At 39.4% G+C, this 25,013-nt stretch overlaps 1 protein-coding gene across 16 annotated transcripts in view; it reads left to right on the forward strand.

Moving 5' to 3' along the window:
* Positions 1–25,013, forward strand: part of LOC119009836 (protocadherin-15-like) — a 201,995-nt gene that overhangs the window by 129,632 nt on the left and 47,350 nt on the right. For all 16 annotated transcript variants that reach the window (XM_037081506.1, XM_037081507.1, XM_037081501.1 and 13 more), the window contains 3 exons: positions 574–690; positions 3,153–3,293; positions 5,668–5,780. In XM_037081506.1, coding sequence (XP_036937401.1) covers positions 574–690; positions 3,153–3,293; positions 5,668–5,780 — 371 coding nt within the window. The remainder of the gene's footprint in view (positions 1–573; positions 691–3,152; positions 3,294–5,667; positions 5,781–25,013) is intronic.

Consider the following 25,013-nt stretch of genomic DNA (forward strand, 5'->3'; position numbering starts at 1 on the left):
CAAATTTCTTAAGGTGATGGCACTACTTCACTAACAGTGTTTTGGTTTGATGAGGGATCGAGTTAACTGGTGACTTTCAGTTAAATGTATCAGTGGTTGCAATGGATAAAGGCTAGCTTGCTAGTGTTTAGCTGATGGCCTTATAACAATCTAACTCTGATTCCACTGTGCAGCCAAGTGATAAGCAATTACAGATAAATAATTCTATAAAGAATATTTTAAGAAAGGACCCACAGGTTCTCAGTCCTGTGATCATCCGATTTATTCCAGTCGCTACTTATTTATCGACTCTACTTTAAACTGACATATTTTCTCAACCCAAGCCAAAACAAAACAACACTTTACAAGAACTCATTTCATTTGAGAGTTCGAGAAATACAAATGATAATGAAGTAAAATGAAGGAACCAGAGTGAAAGCAAAAGGCATCTTGCCTACAAGGTCATTTTGCACATCATAGGTACCAAACAATTACAGACTCTTACTGGAAGACATGAACACTTTGTTGTACTGTATCTTTACAATGCCGAAGCCTTACGACTGTGTCCGTCTGTGTGTATGTTTATCTCTCCAGGACATGAATGACTTTTCTCCGGTATTCAGCCAGTCAGTGTACCAAGGCATGGTTGCCCCTAATGCTGTCAAGGGAACCATCGTAACCACAGTGATGGCCAATGACTCTGACCCTGCGGTGAGCATTTCCATCTGCTGCTATTCAATCAAACTGTGTTTTGCATCCTGTTCCCAGAGTTGCGTATGGGAATGATGCAAGATAATGATGCTTGTCTCCTGTGTGTGTGTGTGTGTGTGTGTGTGTATGTGTGTGTATGTGTGTGTGTATGCGTGTATATGTGTGTGTGTGTGTGTGTGTGTGTGTGTGTGTGTTTTAAATATGTTTGCACTTCTTTTTTATACCCCTGTGTAGCTTTTAGTGAGCACCTCGATTTGGCTTTTAACTCTCAACATGTTTGTAATATAGGCTGCTTTATTCTGTTTGCTGTAAAATGAAGGTTATCCCACTTAAACGTTCCATTGTGAGCCATTAGATAGGCTGGTGCAGTTAACCCCAGGTTTTAAAGGCTGTAAAAACCTCATACTGGGCTCTAAGTGCAGTGTGAATATAGCCTATGTGGATTTGCTGAGTCATACAGCCTCTTTGTTTAGATGCAGATCTGGCTGTGTGAAAAATCGCTCTACTCTTTATCACCCAACTGATAAATTTGCAATTTTACTGTATGCTAAATCACCAAATAAATATTTATGAAAAAGACAGCGAAACGGAAAAGTATCTTTACTTTGCATTACTTTTCTCAAGAAGCCATGATCTTATTTTTCACTCCGCCATCTCTGAGTGAAATCTTCCATACCGACAATGTTGCCCCATGAGCCTCTTTTAAAAGCCCCACACTCCTTTTACTAATGTGCTTGCTGTCTTACTACATCAGCAGTATTGACGCAGACTTGAGGTTTAAGCATTTCGCTAGACTCTCTTGGGTCAAAAAGTAACATAATACTGTCCAGGCTGTCTGTTTTAAAGGCTCCCAGTGCTCCAACAAGGCACTAAATAGCACCTTAACAGCCCTTGACATAGGCCTCTCTATATATGTTTATCTATAATATTTGAGTGACAGTGTCATTTATAATCGTCAGACTGCAAATTTCCCTCTCAAGTACAAGTCTTTATAAGAATTTGTCACAGTTGAAGTTTTGCTGACTCACGGTGAGCTGTTTAATGAAAGCTTTCAGAGGAGTAGACAGCTCTGAAGTGCTGCAGTGCTCTGACAAAATCTGTCTCATTCCAGAAGAAATGACAGTTTACCTTGTATATTATCTTAATAAATCTACATTTTTTTTACACTTCAGTTGTGTTGAATGCTACTTTCGAGTGATTATTTTTCAAACCCATGATATGATACTGACACTAATTCTGCTATTGCTGTTGCGGTAGAAGTTTCTGAAAGAAATATGGCCATGGATATCTTTCAGTTTACTGACAATGTGGCTTTGTTAAAACCGCATCTCAAACATGAGTCCTTGGTCTTATAAACTAGCGGTCACAGTGTAAGACATGTAAAAATAATGAAGATTATATCCTTGATGAAGACAAGGTGTTCAGGTTTGCAAAAAGCTTTGGACCAAAACGTAGATGCAGAGACAGGCAGGTTAGAAAAGAAAAGGCGGTCTTAAATAACAGCTGAAATCCTAAAATCAAAATGCTGGCGAAAAAAGGCAGGCGACACCAAGCTGGCAACAAAGAGGCAGGCAAAAGAGAAATCATGACTAAACTAAGAATTCAAGACTAAGAGCAAACCATAAAGCCACAGGGAACCAAGGTGGGAACACAGAGGTAATGTGAGGAGCAAACACAGACACAGGGAACATAGACAAACCGACACCTATAAGCCTCTGGCTTCATTTGAACTTGACAGTGTTTCGTTTTTATAGTTTTTCAGGGGTTTCTAGTGGTGGTGCATCAAGTCAGATGCCACTTATGAGCATAAAGTAGCCAGAATGTAAGTTTTTTCAAATAAGGAGCAGGCGCTGTTACACCCCATCTCTTGAAACACAACCTATAGCGATCAAAATACATTGCACATGTACAGGTTATCAGCAAGAAAAGGCAGTGATAAAAGAGAAAGACAGGAAGTGTAAAACAAAACACCATACATGAGGGGACAAGTGGCAAAATAAAAGATAAAAGTAAAAACCCAAACTATGACACAAAGCTAAGACTTCAACCTGATCCAGATTTCCTAACACAAGAAATTATTCAAATAATGTAATTTTATGTATTTCCTGACATTTTGAGTCAAATTAGTCCTACAAACTGATGGTTGCTCATCTGCAACACTTGAGGGATTAATTCATGATCATCTTAGTCACAAAAGTTGGACCGTATCAATCCGCAAATGATGTGTGTGTATATTTGGACAGGGACTCACTTTTTGACCAAGCTAATTGCTTTGGATGTTAAATACTGTGACATTCATTACACACTCATTACAACAGTATGCTTCTAATTTGATGCTACTTTGCAGAGAGTCGAAGAGTGGCAGCATTCCAAGCTGCCAAGAAATATTTGTATATCTATTTATAGTCTTATGCCACATTCATCTCAGTCTGTCATCTGAAATATATTTTTTCTCTTCATAGGGTACCCCAGCAGGACGAGTGCGCTATAGAGTGGACTATGAGGCTCACCCGTATTCTGCCAGTATATTTGGTGTGGACGAAAAGACCGGAAATGTGGCAACCAGAGTGAACCTCAACGAGGAGCCAAACCTGAAGTTCAGTGTAAGTATCCACACACAGTTTACCAGTAATCCATAATGTATATGATGTTAGCTAACTAATGTCAAGAGCTAAAAAGCTCTGTTCAGTTATGTTTAGAATTGTTTTTTTTAGCTGTGCTGGTGGTTTTGTGGGGACAGGGATTGAAAAGAAATGGTCACAGATAACAGAGAATGAAAATAATTCTGATCGAGAGGTTGGTAACCCCTGCTGTATGCAGCACTCTGTGAAAGGTTCCCGTAGTTCATTTACATATGCATGACAATGACCACTACTGGATGGCTGTTGTGCTTTTGAAAACAGAATTGCACCAAGAACAGGAATGGCAGCCCGCCAAGGAGAGTGTGTTTTCGCCTGTGTCCATTTTTTGGGTGGTTTGTTGGTCAGCAAGATTACACAAAACCTACTGAACACATTTCCATGAATGCAGGATAAATGATGAGGCCACGATCAATGATGAACATGCCAAGAGAGGGTGTTTTTCAACTTTTCTGTTAATTTCTTGGGAAATAATGGTTTTAGGTAGCTAGTATCCAAAAATAAGTACAATTTGATGCAGATCTAAATTAAAGTCCATATCTAGCAGCTTTGAATATGTCTTATTTTGATATTGGTTTGGGCATGATTTAATTAAAGGAAGCTGCTGGGCCTTGGGGGAGGTATGCGCTCTACTCAGTGCAATTCTAGTTTTTATTTAATGGTGCCACTGATAACATTCAGTCCGTGAAGGGGACTCTCCCCTGCCATTGCATTCTTGTTAAAACACCACTGTTGTTTGAATCTGCCCCCTCAAGTGGTCACCAGTGAGCTTGCTACCATTAGCTGACATTAGGACATTACAGTATGCCTTGTGCAGACTGTAGAACTCAGTTTTCCCTCAAATTGGCAACTTCAAAGACTGTTGATCACTGACGATGAGTATACCATGTGATACCGAGGATGTTATGCTGTTTCAATTTATTCACTATGAAATAGTCATGTAACAGTGAGTCTACTGTATTTACATTGTAAATACAGTAGGCAGCTCAATGTAAGTACAGGAGGCAGTATCTCTCAGTGTAATCCCCAATCAATCAGATTGATTCATTCACACTGTAAACATTGTCACTGGGGCTACAGTCCAACAGAGACATCATTACTAGAGGTTTTCTCTGATGCATCCCTGGTTTGCTGGAGCTTGTAGATGTTGGTATTCTGTGGGCGGAGGGTTGGGACGACGTCACATGATGAGAGTCATTAAGAATTTATTTCATCATCGCTCTCAGGTTGTACTTGTAGCATTTGTGTACAGAAAGGTGTCTTTGTACAGAGCACTCATATAAATCCCTATCCACTGCACAAAGTACACCACAGCCAGTTATTAGTTTCAAAAATGCATTTTCCCCACTTCCGCCCTCAATGGGGCTTTGGGCCATGATAATTTAATCTTTTCATTGGGCTTTAATTAACACAACAAGGATTCAGCGTCCTCTGAAGATGTCACTCAGGGGACTAATTCTACCTCATTTGCTCCCAGTAACTCAAACAAATGGAATCAGTCCAACGCTATGTACAAATTTTCGTTGGATTATGACTGAGATAAATTCTGTCTGGTATCATTTCTACAAGGACATATTCACAGTCAGACAATGTCAGTGACATGTAGCAAATGTCTCCCTAATTTCGTTGCATGACATTATAAAGGAGCCAAAGGAAAAAAAAAATGTTTTAGAGCAACTGGGTATGCATGAGCAAGTGTGCAGTGCTATAAATAGGTTTATACCTAAAAGCAAACAATTTAAATCCTCATTTTGGGACAAAAAAGGGTTTCTCTTTTGTGCAAGGCAATTAACGACCCAAAAACATTCTCAAGTTACCTTTACATTTAGAGGGTTGCTGGTTAAAGCCTGAGTTATTGTATGAATTTAAAGAAGGTCGGTGCAGTATCATTAACAATTTTCTGGCAAAATTAGTGGAAGAAAACACAATATTTCAACATCTTGATATTTAAGTTTATCCCTCATTAAGATTCCTTTGGGTCCAGTTAACCATGGTTACCCCCAATTAAATAAATAAGAAAGGCTAAACAGAAAAAAAATAAGCACACCAGTGGGATGCACACGCTCCTGTTCTCTAATCCCAGTGCAAATAATGTGCTTTTAGAATACGGACAACAAAGCAGCAGACATGTATTTTGGTTTATTATCAGCCTGTCATGCATTAGCTGTATCAGTTCATGCAGCTGTCTCCACTGTCAACAGACTGTTTAAAGGTGTGAACTGATATCTTTGCAGTGTTAGCAGGCGTAAGCACTAGAGAGACGCGTGGCGAGCGATCATGTGGAAATATGATGAATGTTGTGACTCTCTCTTAACCTATGTGTGCGTTTGATTGACAGCTGGTGGTGGTGGCCTATGATGATGGTGAGCCTGTCAAGGAGAACGCAACTCTGGTCGAGATCACAGTCCTTCAACCTTCTGTCATTCCTGTGTTCACTCAGGAAGAATACAGGTACACACACACACACACACACACACACACACACACATACACACACACACACACACACAGCATAGTATTATAATCCCCAAAATTTCAGTGCAGGTCGATATGGCAGCACCTGCTGTTACTGGTGATAACATGAAGAACGTCATAGTCATACAGCTAGCAGAGATCTGTTCCAAATGGCACATTCATGGATCAGTGGCGTCAAGACACGCAGTTTGTGCAGCTACTCAACCAAAAATTTGACTGAAAACAATGAGCAACTTGTGTATCTAAAGATGTGTTGTCTTCTTTATACATTACTATAGCCATACTTGTGCTGTCAAAAATATGTTTGGCACATGTTCTGGCTCTTGTCCTCATAAATTTGTCCAGGATGTGTTTGGGGGCAAGTGCATGGAATACTGCGCAGGTGTGGTGGACTTCAAACTAATAAAATAAGTAGTACAAAAAAGGTGCAGGATTGCTGAGAAAGATGCTCATTGTTAACGTTACTGATGTTAAATTGCTTTCCTAGACTAAATAATTGATTTAATTTGATACATACATACATTATTTTTATTCATTCGCCCATGTAAGAGGTTACATGTAGCCAAATGCATATGGAAGAAAGACCTGTTTCATATTTGAGCATCAAAGAAGTTTACGTTTCCTCTTAAAAATTAAAAAACTAGAGGTGTCGGTGGTCTTGTTGTTGTTGTCGTTGTTGTTGATGAGACCCGGCAAATGCAGAGATCTTAAAATGGATTTTTTGGCCAGAATAAGGAAGAAAATGTCTGGTTACCTGAACATACGTCTGTAAGAGCTGCAAATTAGCAATAAAGCAGCAATGAACCCGGTGGCTGATATCACACGCTCCATCAGACTGAGCCACACGCAAACACTTGCACAGAGTTTATACTGGCTGTCTAAATGAGAATGAAGCTATTTGGTTGTCGCTAGAGTGAAATTCCTATGGAGGAGAGAGACATCTATCTCAATTTAACACACCACATCTGAAACTTTGGATGGTAGCTGCTCCTGCCGACCAAGACAGATGATTTGTTTTTCATTTGGCAAATTAATAAACGACATCAATGTAGGGTCTAACATGTAACAAACTGAATCTGTTATGACTGCCTTTTCTCTGATGGATTAAAGCAACGAGCACTCAATATTGTTCAACCACATATCACCATAAACCATTAAAAAAGTCGGAACACATCCTTATAATTCACTCCACAGGGAAGTAGATTTTTTTTAGGTGACTATTCTCCGATCAGATGCTTCAGACACACACACACGGAAACTGATATGCTTTTTGTCTAATTTTGGTCTGAAGGACCTGTCTGAAACTTTGAAAGAAGTATATAAACAGCCTGTAGAGGCCATTACAGTGGATATAAAGTGAGGACTGGCCTAAAGCTGCATCTAAATGTTCAGATTTTATGGGTGCATTGGTGGGAGATCTGTGCTGAGGGCTGTCCAAACCCACAAATCAGTCAGTCCACAAGGACCCTCAAGCAGACTTTCTGCAGACTTCCAGAGAGTCACTTAATGTGCGGACTTCACCAGACTTAACAGATTTAAGGACACATCTAAAACGATGACGAGACAGTTGTTACCTATTTTGTTGAGTTGTGTACTTACACTGTCCCAAATGATTCCAATGAGGCGTGTCGCATGTGGGCGCCCATCACTTTTTATGGGATAGAGAAATTGGGAAACAAGACTAAACTTAAATACATGAATACAAGTTTGAAACATGACCATTTGAGTCTGAGTCACATCAGATCAGCGAGGTTGGCTGTGTAATGGTGTGTTCACTACAAACGAACATGAATGAACAACAGCACACACCAATTCCGCCCTCACCAGAGACTCCAGTTCTCTCTCCAGTAACACAGAACATAACATAAGAATGGGGGTCACCTCCACAGATTGCTGCTGCAGTCAGGTTTATAAACAGGAGTGAAGGTAAATAGGCGTTCCAATTTCAAAAGTCAAAAAGTATCTGGATCAGAGATCAGAATCCAGTGTGGCTCCAGGTGTTTATTCCTCCGGAGGGCTTGGCTCTGCACCCAACTTTATAGTCGTCCTACTTGGTTTGGTCTTCTACACAACGCTTGGCAAACGTCTTTTGTTTTAAGACAGAGAGAAGGTACATATTGTACAGTATGTTTAATTACCCACACCTCAGTGCAATACAGACATGATGTTGTAGTCTTTCCTACTGCTGGCTGTCTGTGACACACAATCAGATGTCGGTGGGCTGGACAATTTGTGTGAGTTCAGTTCAGTTCCTTTTATACGCTTTAATATATTTCAGTTTTTGCAAAAATGCCCCACCATGCCTCTGGCAGTGAAAAAGCATATAGAGAGCTGCTTACAAAATAAGAATACATTAATGTGCTTCCCCTCTCTCTAGCTATACAAAATGTCTATGTAAAACAGCAATAAATGTGATGGATTGATATCATATTTTTGTGAAGACGGCGCGTAAACTTCACACGCTCTTTTATTCACTCTGTGCCTGAAATACCAATAAACCCGGCGCTCACACACTATGAACTCAGTAAATCTTTTACCTCATGTGCAGACAGTGCCACACTCTCACTCTCCAGTCATCATTATAACTCTTCCAGTTGGGGCCTGTTTCACAAGATCACGGGGTCACTGCAGGTTTTCTCTTCTGTGATTGGCTGGATAGACACAGAGTGTGAGTTAGGTCACACGTGAAATGGTCCTGTAATCTGAAGCTATTATTGCTCCTTTTCTTTGTCTGTCATTCTCTGTCTTAGCTAATCTTTTCTTAAACATACAAACCTTTTTATTATTTAGTTTTGTTCTTATTCTTTTCAGTCCCATTACTGTCAGACTCTGTCTTTGATTTGGCTTTACATTTTCCACATTGCAGTAGATTCTATGATTTTATTTTTATTTTTTATCAGCCACTCAATGTTTCTTTTTGTCCCCAGGAAGGGAATCGGTCTCCCTCCATTTACTTGTTACATCTGTCAGGCACCTTTTTGCCGGCATCAGACTAGGGTGAAAATTGCAGGAGAGAATTCTTTATAAGCATCATATGTCTACAAATGTTTCAAAATAAGTGTTTTGAACGGAAAGAAAGAAAAACCTTCCAGGAATCAAAGTCAACTTTTTGTTATATAGCAGGATGGCACTAGTTTTCTGTCGTTCCTTTATTCACTCTTGCAGATAGTGTCGCTTTTCAAGTGTCTTCCTGTTTCTCTCGTCTCGTCTGCTTTCATCACATGACAAAGCACTCTGCAGTTTTATATGCAGAGTTAATGTTGAGGCATTTACTGTGGTGCAACTCACTTTGACACATGCCATCTGTCATGCATCATACAAGAATCACCCAGCTGCCTCAGTGAAAACTCAGTATGCAATAGTAAATTCAACCAAACCAGCACCTTTGATGCTGATTTTATAGAACAGATTTGTCTGCATGTACATACCAGTTGCCTTCAGTGTCCCTTCTTCAAACACCTGCACCTCTTAGCTCGGACGTAATAAGCTTGTTTCGGAGTAATATGCAACGTCAGTGTCAATGCAGACATTTTCCCACTGTTACAGACAAAATTTCAACATGTCAAGCTTTGTCTTTAACACAGAACAGAGTAAAGCTACTCTCTATTTTTAGGAAAGCAGTTGGAGGCAAGAGAGAGAGAGAGATGTCAGCCAGCCATATAATACTGCATTTATGAATATGTAATATGGCTTCCAGCTAAAGGTGTCAATGTGATTGAGCATGGAAATCTGTGTATTTGTATTTCACTTGTTAATCAATACACAGCTCACATTAACACCCGCATGCACATGCATTTTAAATTTTAAAATGTACCCATCTGTGGGTATTTGCTCCGCTGCATGTGCACCTTAGATTTTTACATTTTTTTGTCAGTATTTTACTGTGCGTGTGTGAATGAGAGTGTTTTTGTTTTTTGTTCTTGCAATTCCATGTTGTATTTAAACAGAGTACAGACTACAGGATTAAAATTAATTATACCAGCTTTATCGAATAATTTTACCATTGTACAAGTGCAGTTTTAAGGGCTTACTAATGCAGCTAAATGGTTTTGTTTGGTTTCAACAAATAGGCCTCAAGCAGTGAGCAAGGCTGAGCTGGTAATATTGAAGTCCTATGTTGAAAATGAGAACGACAATGAAAGAAAGGATCTGATAACGGAGGCAAAAGTGTACATTTACTTCTCATATACACAAACCTTAAAAGTCTTTTTATATTGTAAAAAACATTTTGGATGTAGGTCTACCTAATTAAAGGCAGGTGAAGGTTAAAGCCGCTATCTGCTGAACAGCCACACAGCAATGCAAGAGCATTGCAAGAGCAAGAGTTACACCATCTGATAGTTAGTTAGTTAGTTCCCAAACAGGCTAAGGTGTAAGTAAGTAATGTCCCGAAAGTAAGCACACAAAAATGTTGCCCTTTTTTTTTTAAAAAAAAAAAGAAAAGCTGCAGCAGTGTAGAAGTTATTATTTTCAGTGACCGTAGCAGCACAAATAACTGACAAGAAAATCTATGAGTAGGGAGATTGCTGAGCTATAAAAACAGGTTTAGTGATTTATTTTTTTTTTTTTAATTTGTGGATGTATATGTCAAATTACATCATTATGTATTTATAGATGTGAGACAAAGACTTAACTCAGTAGAGGATGATGGCCCATCAACCACAAAACTTTAAAACCTTTAAACCTTTCAGTTGTTGGGTGAACCTCCAGTGAGAAAACATTTCCTTACTCCTGATCACCACACCAACCAAATAATCTCATGAGAGCTTGTCAAATTGTACTCAGGGCATTTTTGAAAGTTCGCCTCCAGTCAGAAAACACGTTTTTCTTCTTGTTCCTGCAGTTTGATGTTTGAGCTTCACTGTGCAGAATGAGATGTGCAGGGTGTGACACGAGAAGGCTTGACTTCACACTCATTGCTGAAAGTGTCGATTTTCTCTGTGCTCAGTGATAATCGGATTTTAATCCTTTGAAATGTATTTTAATGTATTAATTGTTGTTTTTCTTTTGCAAAACATCAAGTCAGACACACTGATTACAGTTAATGAATGAATGAATATATGTGTGGAGGGACTCTTTAAAGATTCAGTAGCATTAGAATAAAGAACGCATATGCACTACAAGTTTCTAATTTCTTAAAATGGTGCTACACAAATGAAAAACCCTAAAAACCAGAGTGTGACGGGGGCCTGCCAAGTATGCCTTCATCAACACTACCTTCATTTTTATGACACAGTGAAACTGTTGGCTCAATGTATATTGTATGAGTCTGACAGTGTTAGTAGTCTGATCACAGGGACACATTTTTTGTTGCTGTTTTGGCTCAATAGTCCAGTAAGCTGTGCTTCAAATGAAATGGTTCATCTTAAAGTGCCGACTTTCAGCTTCGAGTGTGTTTTGGCTTGTTCTCATCTATATTGGGTGAGCAGGGGTAAGGCCTGTATCCCCTGATTTCTACCCTTAGGGGTATACATAAAAAGGCCTTTACAAGCGTCTTCAAATGATGATAGCTGACAGTCAGCACTTTACAGTAAATGTAATTTTTTTCCTGTCCAATGGGCTGCAGTACAGAGCAAAAATAAAAGCGTTTTTATGTTTAGCAATTTCACAACAAGAAGTCATTCACATTATAACAACCTGTCAATGTGTCCAGTGCAGTTTTTCAACTTGCCTTGCCAATATTGTCATGATTGTAATTGACATTGGGGTTTATTTAAGCATTTTTTATCTACTTACCTAAAGGAGACCTATTATGCTTTTTTGTTTGGTGTATTATATATGTGTGTTCTTGTACGTATTAAAGTTCTTGAAAGTTAAAAATGCTCAGAGTTCTCACAAACTGAAGCTCCTCTTTCCCACAGAAAACAATGCTGTGAAACAGCCTGTCAGTAGTCTTGCCTCTAATTCTGTGTCTCTGTGACATCACACTATGTCACAAAGTCACACATTTGCATAATTGCTGTGTAGCTAGTTGTGATGCGATGTAAGAATTCGAAAGCACAGCTATTCTGTTGTTGCTGTTAACACCACTGGGTCAAGCATGTGTGAGCTAATCAATCAGAGGAGACTGGGCTAGGGGGCCTTAGGCATTGTGTCACATAGTCTCTTTTGGGACTCGTCACCCCTCGCCCTTGTTATGGCTGTGTCCGTCTCTCCTGAGCTTTATCATAAGGAAACTCTCAAAACAGAGAGAGAAAAGTCAGTCTGGGCGAGCAGATTGTCTGTACACTGAATGTTGCCGGTGAGTGTTGTGCTTTTATCACCCTACGTGTTGTAAGTTTGTCACTAGCTGTGGTCAGCCCTCTGTTTCCATAGTGTTAGTGTCAGTCAAAACAGACGTGCAGCACTTTTTCTCTCAGCACACAAGCACTTCATCCCGGCGCTCCCGAGGGCACCGCCAGTGCTTTTCTCTCCGGGAAAAAAAAAAAAAAAAAAACACTATGTGGACACAGGCCCTTAAAGAGACAGGAGCTAAACCAGACAGACAGAGGGGGGATGAAGTGCTGCAGCACTGAGCAAGATGAGAAAACTGATGTGTTTTTTGGGCACCAAAGCATATAAACCTATTCTAGTAACCCAAAATACAATCATGAACCTGAAATTGAGCATAATGTTTCCTTTGATAAGAGTCTATGTTACATATTCAACACAGAATTTAATGCACAATAGGCTGTGTTCACGTTTGTAAATGTACATTTAACAATTCCCTCTTGTTTGTCAGGATGAAACAAGGTTTTTGCATTCAGTATGCATTAAGGTTGAATATGTTGGGATACACATGCACAGACACACTTCTGCACTCACATGCAAGCACACAAACATGCTTACTGAGACAGAACACCAGCAAAGCATGGCTTTGGTGCTGCAACCTGCTGTTTGTGCGTTTTCACTCAGTGGGTTTCTAATCTGGTGAAACAGTTAACAAGCTGAGGAGGGAAGTTCAATCATGTTAAATCATTGTAGCAAATGTGTGGAGGCAGAATTGCTTCCCCCTCTCTGCCTCTCTCTACCCCTCGTTCTGTTCTGTCACTGTAGGACCGTCCTTGCACCTGCAGAATTAGTATGCAGTCAGTGTCACCTACACATGAATAGTTATCAGCTCCCGGTGGCAATTATCAGCATGAGGTTAAGTGAACAAAAAGAAAATATTGCATTCTCAAAGATTATTGAAATCTTCTTACCCCTCCCACCACTTCCCTTGCTTGTGTATGCATGTGCAAGTGTATGAGCATGCATGTGTCTCCTTTTTGTATTTGTATTTGTATTTTGGTTGTATATCTGTGAATACAGGCGTAGGTCCCCCCGCCGTGCTGTCAAAATGCCTCATAGCCTGTTACTTCTTTAATGAATCTAATTAGAAAGTGGTGAGGGAGTCAAAACACTTCTAAACATCAAAGCTTTGTTTTTAATGAAGAAATTAAGTGATCAAAGATGGAAATGTGTTGCTTTGTCTTGCATCATTACATAGTTTGAGATAAAACACTACACCATGGCAAGAGATTCAGATGACTCGAGTTGGATCTATGAGCTTCTCTGCACTGAAGCAAAGTGTACGTTCTGTTCAAGAATCACAGGCAGGCAGGCAGGAGGGTAGTTATCACCATCAGCCCGCTGGACAATTGTGAACCCAGAGCTGTCAATTTTACCATTTGAAAAATAATAGCACCATTTGTCTATAGCCAAAGTAGCTGAAATAACAAGAAAATAATTTTTAGTCAGCTTTTGTAAGAACATAAAGACTTATAAGAAATGCTTTGTTCATTTCTGGCAGATTGATCCGGTGTTAAACCATCGTAATCTTGCTCTTGGAACAGACATAACACATTTGTCTGCCTCTCCGAGGCGACGCTTATTGACATGATGTACGCAGCTGTGAAATATACAGAGCCAGGGTGTCTATTGTTCTGCTTTTTTAGACCAAATGATCTAAAGTTAAACGGTATTGAATCTGATGATCAAAGTTTCTGTTGTTTTTTTGGTAGTTTTTAAAATGTTCTGATTGGTCCCACACATTTAAAGTTGCATACATACTGTATAGCCTGGCTTTACTGAGTCTAGAGTCAATCAATCATTCAATCAATCAATCAACCCATTCATTAATCCTTTCTCTTCGTATTGTTGCTTGGACGTGAAAATGGATTTTCAGATTCCTGGCATGCTGATAAGAAGGTACAATGTGAACAGTAATAAAACTTATAATAGCAGGGGTCTTTCTATGACATGCTTCAACTTGCCCTAGTAATATGTTTGACATGTAACAATGAGGCATATTATCACATTGGGACTCGTGTTCACTAAATTTAAAAAAAAGAAACGTAACCTAAAACAATGCTTTTCTCACACATTTTATGAACTGAGCTGAGCTTTTGAATGTACAATTACCAGGGTTAAAATTTTGTCATTTCAAGGGCAAGGCCATTTGGCCTTCACAACAGTTTTTTTTTAAGTAGGGTTAGGGTTAGGTGATTTTGGTTATACTACACTGAATATTAGTGAAGTTATTGAACATTTCTCCCAATAGAAATGACCCCAAATTATGGCAAAGCACATTTTTTCCAAACAAGCAGTTGTAGAATAACCAGCAGGAGACGATTGATGTGTGGAATGATTTTGATGACACTACACTGAATAGTAGTGAAGTTATTGAATATTTTTTGTAGCATCTCTTTTTGGTGTTGCACTTTGTCCGCCCTCGTCTCACAGACTGCTTACCATAGAGACCAGTGTTAATGTTCAGCCCGGAGGACCGCTCGTTTTGATGAAAATACGGTTGTAGCTCGTTGTCTACCTTACTACTACAGGAAAGAGTCGTCGTTGGTGTTTTAACAATGTTTCGCTTATGAGCCATGGCTGCCGTGAAATTCCTACCCCGACAATTACCCATTTTAGGTGCTCTGTTGAATGTTCTCAGTTGCTTGACAAGTTATTTTTAACTGTAGTTGTAATATTTTCCTTTCGACATGGCAAAAAGTATTTACGTCTTCTTTCTCCTCTTCCCCTTTTGTTACCCCTTTCCTGTTTGTTTTATAAAGTCAACACCCTGTTTCATTCCCTGTAAACTATCTTCTATCAAATTAAACTTCTTCCCTGCCAAAACGAATAAAGCCCCCGAGGCCCTTTAAACATTTTAACTATGAGATAAACGCCCCCTTCACCGATGTATGTCAAAACAAGCACATCCGATCTGCGGCTCCATAAATCCAGTATATGTCTAACCGATTCAGTTGAAGGTTACCTTGTTTTGTTGATGCACACAAACAGGCAAGTGCACGTAGAGCGCTTCTGGCAATGTTAGGTCTGTGACAACAAATGGCAAACAACCATGGCGTTGTTATTTATAAGATTGCTTGCAGCTGGGAGACAGTGAGAGAGAGAGAGCGAGGGAACTGTGGAAAACTGAAAAGAGGAAAAAGGAGGACAGAGAGAAGGAAGATGTTGGGAGAGGATAGTGGAGAGAATCAGTCCAACATGTGGAGTGTGAGTTTCGGCTAGAGATGAAGGAGTTAGGAAAGCTGAGGAGAGAACACAGGAGAGAAACTATGGTTAAAGTTTGAGGTAGGAAAAAAAACAAGTACATGAACACTCAGAAAGATCATAGAGGCAGAAAAGTCTTTTAAAGTGGCAGATAAAGTAAATTGAAGCAGACAAGCAGGTAAGGCTTGAATAGCGAAGCCTTGAGAATGCACACGGTCAAAAAGATACACAGACAGGAAGACTGAGGCTTTACATATTCAGCTGGCTTGACAAAAAAAAAAAAAAAAAAAAAAACATGTTTATAGTTTGTATTGAGTCAGGTAGACAGACTTCTGCATTGTATTGCTTTCTGATGTTGTCGCTGTATGGATGAGACCTTGACTTGTCTTCTTCTTCTTCATGACTTGTTTATCTTTGTCTTCTTTTTATTATCATAATGATATTTTATTATGGTGTTTGGATGAATAAACAGGATACTTCACTTAAATATGATTTTAACTGTGTTTACTTTAATGGCAAATGTGAGTGAGTGAATTTATCTTAAGAAAACTAGAACTGTATTGCATGTCTCATAGTCTTATGCCTTCACACACTGGTGAAGTTGCTGTTCCTGAGCTATGCCATTGAATAATGAGCAGATCATTTTTTGCAGAATATAGTAATTATGTCACAGTGCACTTAACATCTGACCTTTTGAGATATCAAATGTCATAACTTACCAATTTATCTCATTAGACATTTGTATATCAAGTTTTATTGTCCGAATTCTTGTTATGGCCAGAAATGTGTTTTGTGAGGTCAAAGTGACCTTCGACCTTTGGCTACCAAATTCTAATCAGTTCATCCTCGAGTCATAGGGAACTATTGAAGAAACTGAATCAATGCATTCTTGAGATATTGCATTCTTAAGGCCACAGCTGTTGCTGGTGTGGAAGCCTGGAAATTGATTATAAGAACAATGTTCGTATAATCTCCAGGATCGGAAATGAGGTCTTCATGTGTTTTGGAAGAAGTACGATGCCCCATAATGATTATAGAGCAATTTTACCTTGATTGATTCTCGGAATCCGGACAGATTCAGACCAAATTAGGCTTTGAAGAAACACCGGTCCCCCCATTTATTTTAAGTGCATTTAGCCTACGGAAGTGTAGCCTGCAGGGGTTGCTGAAAATAATCTTAGCAGCCCGACAGCATACAGTTGAAATGGAATCAACTTTTGGAGAAATGTTACATCATGCTGCCATAGCCAATCACATAAGATGGCAAGCAGACCGGCTGCTCAACAGTATTATTCTTTAAGCTCTTTGCACAGCATTTTTAAATGATACTACAAATATAACCTATAACAAAGGTAGTTTTTTATGTCTTCTTATAGGCACTGGTTGACATTGCATGTTCGGTCAGGGTGAAACAAATGTCAGAGTGGCCACAAAGGACACATGCACAACATTCATTCAGTTTCCAATTGTTTAGAGTTTCTGTTATGTGTAAGACAAGAGAAGGTATCTCTGGAATAGGTTATATTCCAAAACTGAAAGCCAGAATCCGAGTGCTATTAAGGCAGAGTTCGCAGACCACAAGATATACAGCATACTCTCCCAGTTGTACTGGCCCACACTGCTGCACAATCTTGCGCTGATCGCCTTAGTGCACAATTTGGTCTGAATTTTTAGTCCCTTTGACAAAGAGTAGGATTATGCATCTTAGGTAAAACCCAACATAAATGATATCATCAATAGTCAGTGTAGCATGGTTCTTGTCTATCAAGTACATTTATTGAGGAAAGCAAGAAACACACACCGCCAGCATGAATCATAGAGCAGAAGGGGTTTAACAAAGCCAGTTGAACTTGTTTTACAGTGTCTTCCATAAGTTATACAAAAAGCAACATGGAACAGTTTCACATCCAACCCACTACTCTATTAATATCACACATTGCTTATGAACAGTAGACGCGAGTCAAGTTCAACAAGCTAATAGTAATGAACATGAATAAGGACAAGTCTTGAGATCCTAACGTTTTAGATTCCACCAGGCATGTCTTCATTGCGTTCCAGCCGTGACACTGGGAACACTGGGTGGATGTTAACTGGGATATCACTCACCCATAATATTCCATACTCATAGGAAATAGTGTGAGCTTAAACGCATACATCACTAAAACCTTACTTTCAACCAATGCAAGCAAAAAAAAAAAAAAAACTTGATGATGGCTGACAGATAGCAACAGATTCCAGATTCACTGTAGCAGATTGACAGCTCTCACTCTGTCAGATCAAACAGCTGAAGTCGACAGCATCCATCTGCTTGTGTTGGAAAAATAATAAACCCCCAACATTAAATAATTTAAGCCTGAGAAATGAGAGCTACGGCATGAATGTATGCAACTGCTTTTGCAGGCATGTGCAACCTTAAACCAAAGCCAGTGGGTTGCGCGTGAAACTCTCAAACGTGAGAGTATGCGCTGTCAGACACTTACTTTCTCTTTAATGTACTGTAGAGACAATTGTGTTGACTTTGACACCCTTGTTGCCAAACCAGCAGATCAAAGAAAAGAGATAAGTTGGACTCACTGTAGAATTCCAAACCTGAAAATCCATTTCTGACAATGTTACACAGCATATCTACAGTATGTTGCTCTGAAAAGGTCAGCTGCTGTCAAACTGCATGTTGCAGCTTTATCTGGTGCAACTGAAATTCAGACGCAGTGCAGTATGAGCATGAAAAATTATAATTCACAATGTATTTTGAGCCAGCACTGAGCGGGGTCTAAATATAGTCATTATTTCCCAGCTCCTTCCATAAGGTATGTTGTTCTGTCCTATTTGAGTCTGCAGAGTATTGTACTATGGCTGCCCATTGGGAATGTGCTGCCACAGATGCTCATTCATTAATTTCCTTCATGTCTGCCAGGACTTGGACTGTAATCTTAGACTGTAATTTATTACAGACTTAGACTGTAATTTATTGCTGTAATTTATTACAGTCTAATGTCCTTGCACTTTAACAAGCTATTTTATTCCAGTCATTTAATGTTTGTCTTAATCTGCAGCATGGATAAATTCTGTACCTATGAGATGGTTCAGAATAAGGGGCTGTGCTTTCATGCAAACACGAATGAACAAAGGAAGAAATAAAGACAGACACACTGACAATATGAATATGGCCAGGAAGAATAATTGAAATGAATGCATTATGTACGGTTCCACATAATTGCATACTGATGTAAATGTGGGGAGTTAAACCAGCTTAATTTGGTTAATGATATTCTCCCTTCCTATCATGCCTCAGGCATTGAGCAACTACACAAAAAAATCAAGAATTGAAGAGAGATACAGTGAGTCAAAAGACTAGAGCAGGCAGCCTGTGAGCCAAAAGCTGGCAGCTTTTAAATTAGTTATTTTGTCTGCCTGGCCAGTTCTTTCTTGGCTTCTTGCTACATGAAAGCTAAGGTTGATGGCTAACATACAGTATCCAGTAGAGAATACAGTAGTGAGAGTTTGTTCAGGGAAACAAACTGACTGATCTCAGTCCGCAGACTGCTGTGAAGGCTGCAGATGTTTATAGTTTGTAGTTGGTCTTAAAGCACATCTCTAATACCAGGAACGTATTGCAATGAATATCTCTTTTTATACAGAGTTGTCTGTATTTTTTATTCTGGAGTGCATTAGTGTTCATTAGTAGATGTGGTTGTTACGTCTAATAAGACAAAGTATAATGAATGGAGTGTGGGAGATTGATTGGGCAGTTTCAGGAGACAGAGAAATGGTAATTACAATACTTTTGTTTTGATTAATGATCATAACCAGCAAAGTAATTACCATCTCCTGATGTCTCTCCACTCTTTTTTTCTGACACACACAGACACAAAGATGTGAATTTATAGTCGCACTCACACCGTACACGTTTCACTAAAAGCACTCTTGATGGACGCTGTTTAAAAGTGAAATGTTCATGTCACTGCAGTTTGCTTTTTGTAGCATAAACGTCATAAGTTCAGATGAAAGATCAATATCTCAGGACATTTACAGTGTACTGTAGATACAAAGATATACCAACAAAGACATCAGTAGTAATAGCAGCAACACATTCTTTCTGAAGGGTTGGTTTCGTTCAGTTCTGTTTGTTACACGGAACATTTATTTTTGCGTTTCCATTATCAGAAGTTCTGCACAAGTAGCGCACTGTTCTAAAAGAGTTAAAACACTGCAGAGCACTGTTTTGTCAGTGCGAAACAGCCAGAGTCGTCTCGCCCTCTGCACTCTGAAGTAAGAAACCACTTCCTGATCTTTCAGCTTTTCTCAAGTAACGCTTGTTTCCTTGTTGTAATAAGCAACTACACATGTGAGCTGTGTGTAGGGATTATGCGGTCAAGCAGGAGTGAGCCCAGGCAGAAAAGTGACAATGAATGAGAGTGGAGCAGAGGGAAAACAGTTTGTATATGCTGTCAGTGGAGCAGTGTTGTACAGCACAGGTCACAGTGTGTCAGTTACATACATGCAGCAGCTCATTAAGTGTTAAGACCGGTCTCCCCTGTTGTTTTCCATCTGCTGGAAAAGTGAAAGCGGTTTCCCTGAAGCCAGCCAGTAACGACCCTGTCTACATTTTAAAGGTATTGTCCCCAGTGGAAACACAAAGCAGATCTGGCATTGCGGTACTGCAGTAGAGAGAGTGTTTTACATTGTTTGACGGGGGGCTGGGAAAGTACAGTGTGACATTTCCACTCAACTTTGGTCTCTCTTTCCATGACAGCAATACTTAGAAAACATCATAGAAGTGGGAGATTCAGAAAAATTCAAAGTGATTCAAAACTGCATTTTTGTAGTGGTAATTCGTAACAGTGTCAACTTTGCCGTCCTGAAGATGATGGATACTTTTGAATATGAGCCTATTTAATTGGTTCAGTTTGGAGAACATGTTGAGTTGACTGATTTTTAATGATCTCACTCATTCAAATGAGCACCCAGTGATAAAATGAATAAACTATGATGGACTGAAATACTCGATTTAAGCCCAATTTCACAACTCTACACACGTATTTCTAGTATACTGTAATAACCACCAATTGTTTTTAAACCTGCAACATGCAGCACATTTGGAATATGTGAAACTATGGCTATGGTGTCTTAAGTCATGATGTAAAAAAAAAAATATATAGCCTAATTATCTTTTTTTTCCAAAGTGCTAACAGCCCTTGTATATACTGCTGGTCCTTTTACTCTCCCTGCTCTGAACCACATATGTTTTATGTATTGGCACTTCAACAGAGCTCCGCTCAAGTTCCAACATTTGACTGTCGGTTGACAATTATGACAAGACTGTAAAGCAAAAAGGTGAGAAGTGGGCCTTGATAAGAGAGGGAGAAACGGCTGAGACACTCGCCGGCAGGACATGAAAAAATGAGAGAATCAGTTTGGGAAGATAGAGTGCTGTAAAGACCTGAGAGAGTGATTGACAGGAAGAAGGAGTGACAAAAATGGAGAGGTCGTGTGTGAACCAGTGGAGCAGAATGGAGAGAGGTAGGAGAGAGGGATGTGGGATTAGAGGAGAGGAGAAGAGTGCCAGAGGGTAGAGAAAATGAATTTAGATTATTCAGACAGTGCTGAGCTGAAAAACAAAACAGAAAAAAAATAGATTAGTTACATGACCTGACAATTGGGATAAAATATTGGCTCACTACAGCGACACTTTATCTACAATTTTACCGTGTTAATGTTCTGAACGGGCCAAAAGCATCAGTTTGAAAAACCTAATTTGAAACTTTCTCATGTTGTTGAATCCCAACACCTGCATTATCATAAAACTGTTTGGATTTTAACCAGCATGTCCCTATAGGCTCTTAAAATTGTAAAGACATGTGAACTAAAAAAAAAAAAAAAAGAGCCTTTCAACCCTGGGAAATGACCACAGCAGGAGAGAGAAGTAACTTACAGAACTCCAGCCGGGCTCTAAAGGTTATTACTGCAGGCAGATAAGATGGCTCGCTCAACGGTCTGCTAATGAAAATCTACAGTCAATTAGTAACCCTCTGGAAAAGGGAGAAGGAGGGAGCGAGAAGATGTACATGAAAAGATGAGGCGCCTGTAGGAAAGAACAGCATGTTGACATTTTAGGTTGTCGGCGGTGAAAAAGTCATTCCAGCTATTTATTGAAAATATTCATATACACCTAATTTATTCCTTCACATTGCTGACAGATGAGTAGTTTAAATCATTTACCAAAGAAAGTGTATAAAGGGCAAATTAAGTCTGTATAAAAGGCTACAGTAACAACCATGAAGGAAGTCTGCAGTATATGATAATAACGACTGCCTCGTGTTCTTCAAGGTGCAATATAAGAACTCCCCAAACCCAACAACTCATAAAATTGAGTGATTTTGTAAGGGAGACTGATTTATTTCCTCCGTCTCTATCTCCATGCTGTTGTTGACTATAGTTCATGTACCTGCTTTTGCTTTGTACCCGCTTGCTGTGGTGCAAAACATTCTCAAATTGTTGTTTTTTAAAAACACACTTTGGCTAACTATAGTCTATAGTCTGAGACTGTGCTGTGATATCAATCACACACAATTTTTGCTGCAAACTCCCAATCTGCAGATCCATATTCTTCTTCTTCTTCTTTGTTTCCATTTCAAGGAAAACTTGCACAAAGTTGCTAAAGTCATCTGTCAATTGTCAACATGCAAAACCAATCAGGGGCTCCATGTTTATACTGAGGCTACATCAAACTATGATGTGTGAACATGAAAGTAGCACATTTTTGTGTTTTTAAAACAACAAAATACAAGCAACAGCAGGGGTGCTAATAAGATTTGACCAACTCTAGCTGCCTTGCAGAGTACAGTAGATCAAACATCACTGAAGAAAAGAAAAGCTGTGAAATCTGTGAAGAGGCATCGGCAGCAGACGACAGAACCAAAAGCGCTGCTCGGCGCAAAGGATATTTTAGCTCGGTGTGGACAAAGAGACACAGAGAAAGAAAGATTAAAAGAAGTGAAAGAGGCAGAATTGCTGTAGAGAAAGATATAAATGAAAAGGGGCCCATGTTCGGAAGGGATGGAGAGTATAATGACAAGAGGGGGGAAGATGATGAATCATGCATATCAGACTGAAAGAGAGGCTCAAAAGTGGAGGGAAAAAATGTAATGAGTGAGACAAACGAATGACAGTGACTACAAGGGGAGAACAGAGAGGAAGGTATCAGTGCCAACATCTGTCAGTATCCTCATCATCCTGTCAGCTGAAACACCCTCGCAGCTCTGTTAAGGTTTATGTCCTACAGCCTACACTCATGCTGTGTGTGTGTGTGTGTGTGTGTGCGTGTGTGCGTGCATACATATGTAAGTCAGTGCTTGTTCACACGGTCCAAAAAAAAAATCTATACATTTTTTATGGATTTTAAGTTCACAGAGTTGTTTTAACAGTTAGAATTATGAGGACAATACAGTCAGAGTAAGCCTCAGGGGAATTAATGGAAGTCGGTGCAGTGTTCTCACAAGTATAGTTTATATTGTGTGTGTGTGTTTGTGTGTGTGTTTCTGTTGTTATCTGTATCAGCCCAGCTTGCTGTGGTGAGGACAGCAATGATTAGAGACCGCAGGAGGGGGGAACAGCAGCTTCGTAATGAACTGTGTGTGTGTGTGTGTGTGTGTGTGTGTGTGTGTTATCCTGTTCTATACACATGTAATGTAGTCCTGTGTGCATCTTTATGTCTGTAATTGCGTTTTGACCCATCCACAAGTAGTTCTTGTGTTGCTGATTGTACTGTACGTGCGCACGTTATCCAGTGTATCAGCCCGCGGGGGTGTGTGTGTGTGGCCATCCCCTTCATTGTGCTCTCTCACCCCTGTCAAATAGCCATTGCGGAGAGGGAGAGGGATGTTGGAGTGGATAACAATGGTGGCTGAGGTCTGCTGGGATGCTGGCTAAGAAGCAGCAGCCCCGAGGGTTAGGGGGCGAGGAGTGGAGAAGGTGAAGGTAAAGACGGAGGAAGAGAGGAAATATGGATGCAGAAGGAGAAATGTGCTGGAGATTGGTGTGAATGGAGTTTGGCGTAAGTGGGAAATTGAAACTTCAATGAGGAAGAAGTTGCGAGTGTAGAGAAAGAAGATGATAATGTGCATGAAGAAAAAAATGGCTAAATATTTCAACGATAGAAGAGTAAAACAATTTCATATTTATAAGTTGTTGCACCACTTCAAAACAAGACCAAACATACTGATGGACTGTATTTGTGCTGGTGATATAACCGCAGACTTTTTCTCATTTTCTTTTTCTGACCGCACAATGAGTTCATAAAGCTTCTCCTCTTGAATCCTATTACAGTCCCATTCTGTGTAATTTGAAAAGCTTGTGGATGTGAATGAGAACATTTTCTTTCTTTGGATTCTGAACAACACCATCTGTGGGCTTTTTTTAATACAAAATCAAGAGTATTTTTCTCCCACAGATGTGCATGTGGCAGAGGTTTGAGTCCTTGCAGATTACAAAAGAGAATACATTTCGAGAGCATCCTGTTGGGTTGTGATTTCATGTTTGTTATACCAACCAAACTTAGGTCAGTTTTAACTTTGCCTGGTCTCGGCGATGTGAATACACACATACATGGATACATTGTTAACAGTCTCCCGCTGTCTTGCCAATTTGTAGCTATTAATTTCTAACTGGTGAAAATGTTATGGAGGATCAAAGAAAGGGAAAATGCAATTTCACAGATACTGAGATGAGAAAATGAATAGAGCTGTACAGCCAGCACAGGAAAACACTGAATGCCAACATAAGAAAGAACTTCCTTTTAAAAAATAAAATTGTGAGTAGTTGGGGATTTTGTGAAACGATGTATTTGACTAAGTCTTAATTATTTTTCCCCTGTTGTAAATTAGGCATTTGTTAAACATTAGATTATTCCTTTTTGCATGAAAATATTGTTTTAGTTCATTCCATTGTGTTGCAGCATCAATGTGTATTACACTCTTTGACTACATAAATTATATGCTTTTGTTAACAGCAGATCAACTGCAACGCACTGTCTTGATTTTGCATTTGCACCTGCACCTGGCTAGCTGTGAGATTTCAACTTGGTCTAAGAATAAGGGAGACTTAAATCTGGATGGTGCAACTGTAAGGTCAGACTTAAAACAAACACTGTTGGTGCAACAAACCCTGGTGGCTTAGGGTTATAAAATAAAGTTTTTACGAGCTTTTCTTTTTTATTTTGGGATTTTAAGGTTTTATGAAAAAGAGGTTGTGGAGTCCTGGTGGACTGTTTTTTTTTATTTACAATCACATTCAACAAAAACTTCAGGCACTCTGGAAACTAATACTTGAATGGCGTTAAAAAACCTTCATTCAATACAGGACTCCTTACAGAATGACTCAATTAGTTTGTATCCTCCAGTTCATCAAGGTTGAAACCAGACATTGTTCTGAAAGTAGCAATGTTCTGAATAAAGCCTTTTTCAACTAAAGAGTGCCTGAAGTAGGGTTAGAGGATACTGTCTATGAACGCACCATGCCAGCTTCGAGTACTGTTAACCCTTTCTGTCTTCCCTCATTTCCATTCAGCACTAACGTATCCCATCTAATAAAGGCTAATGAAAGAAATGACCAAAAGTACTGTATATCCGAATAGGAAAGAAGAACATTTCAGCAGTTCCAAATGAACATGGTAGTGGACAGAATGAGACTGTACAGAAGAAAAAAATGACATTTTTAACTCAGGAGACTTGACATACA

This window comes from Acanthopagrus latus, chromosome 20 (genome assembly GCF_904848185.1).
Source record: "Acanthopagrus latus isolate v.2019 chromosome 20, fAcaLat1.1, whole genome shotgun sequence".
In the NCBI taxonomy this organism is placed as follows: Eukaryota; Metazoa; Chordata; class Actinopteri; order Spariformes; family Sparidae; genus Acanthopagrus; species Acanthopagrus latus.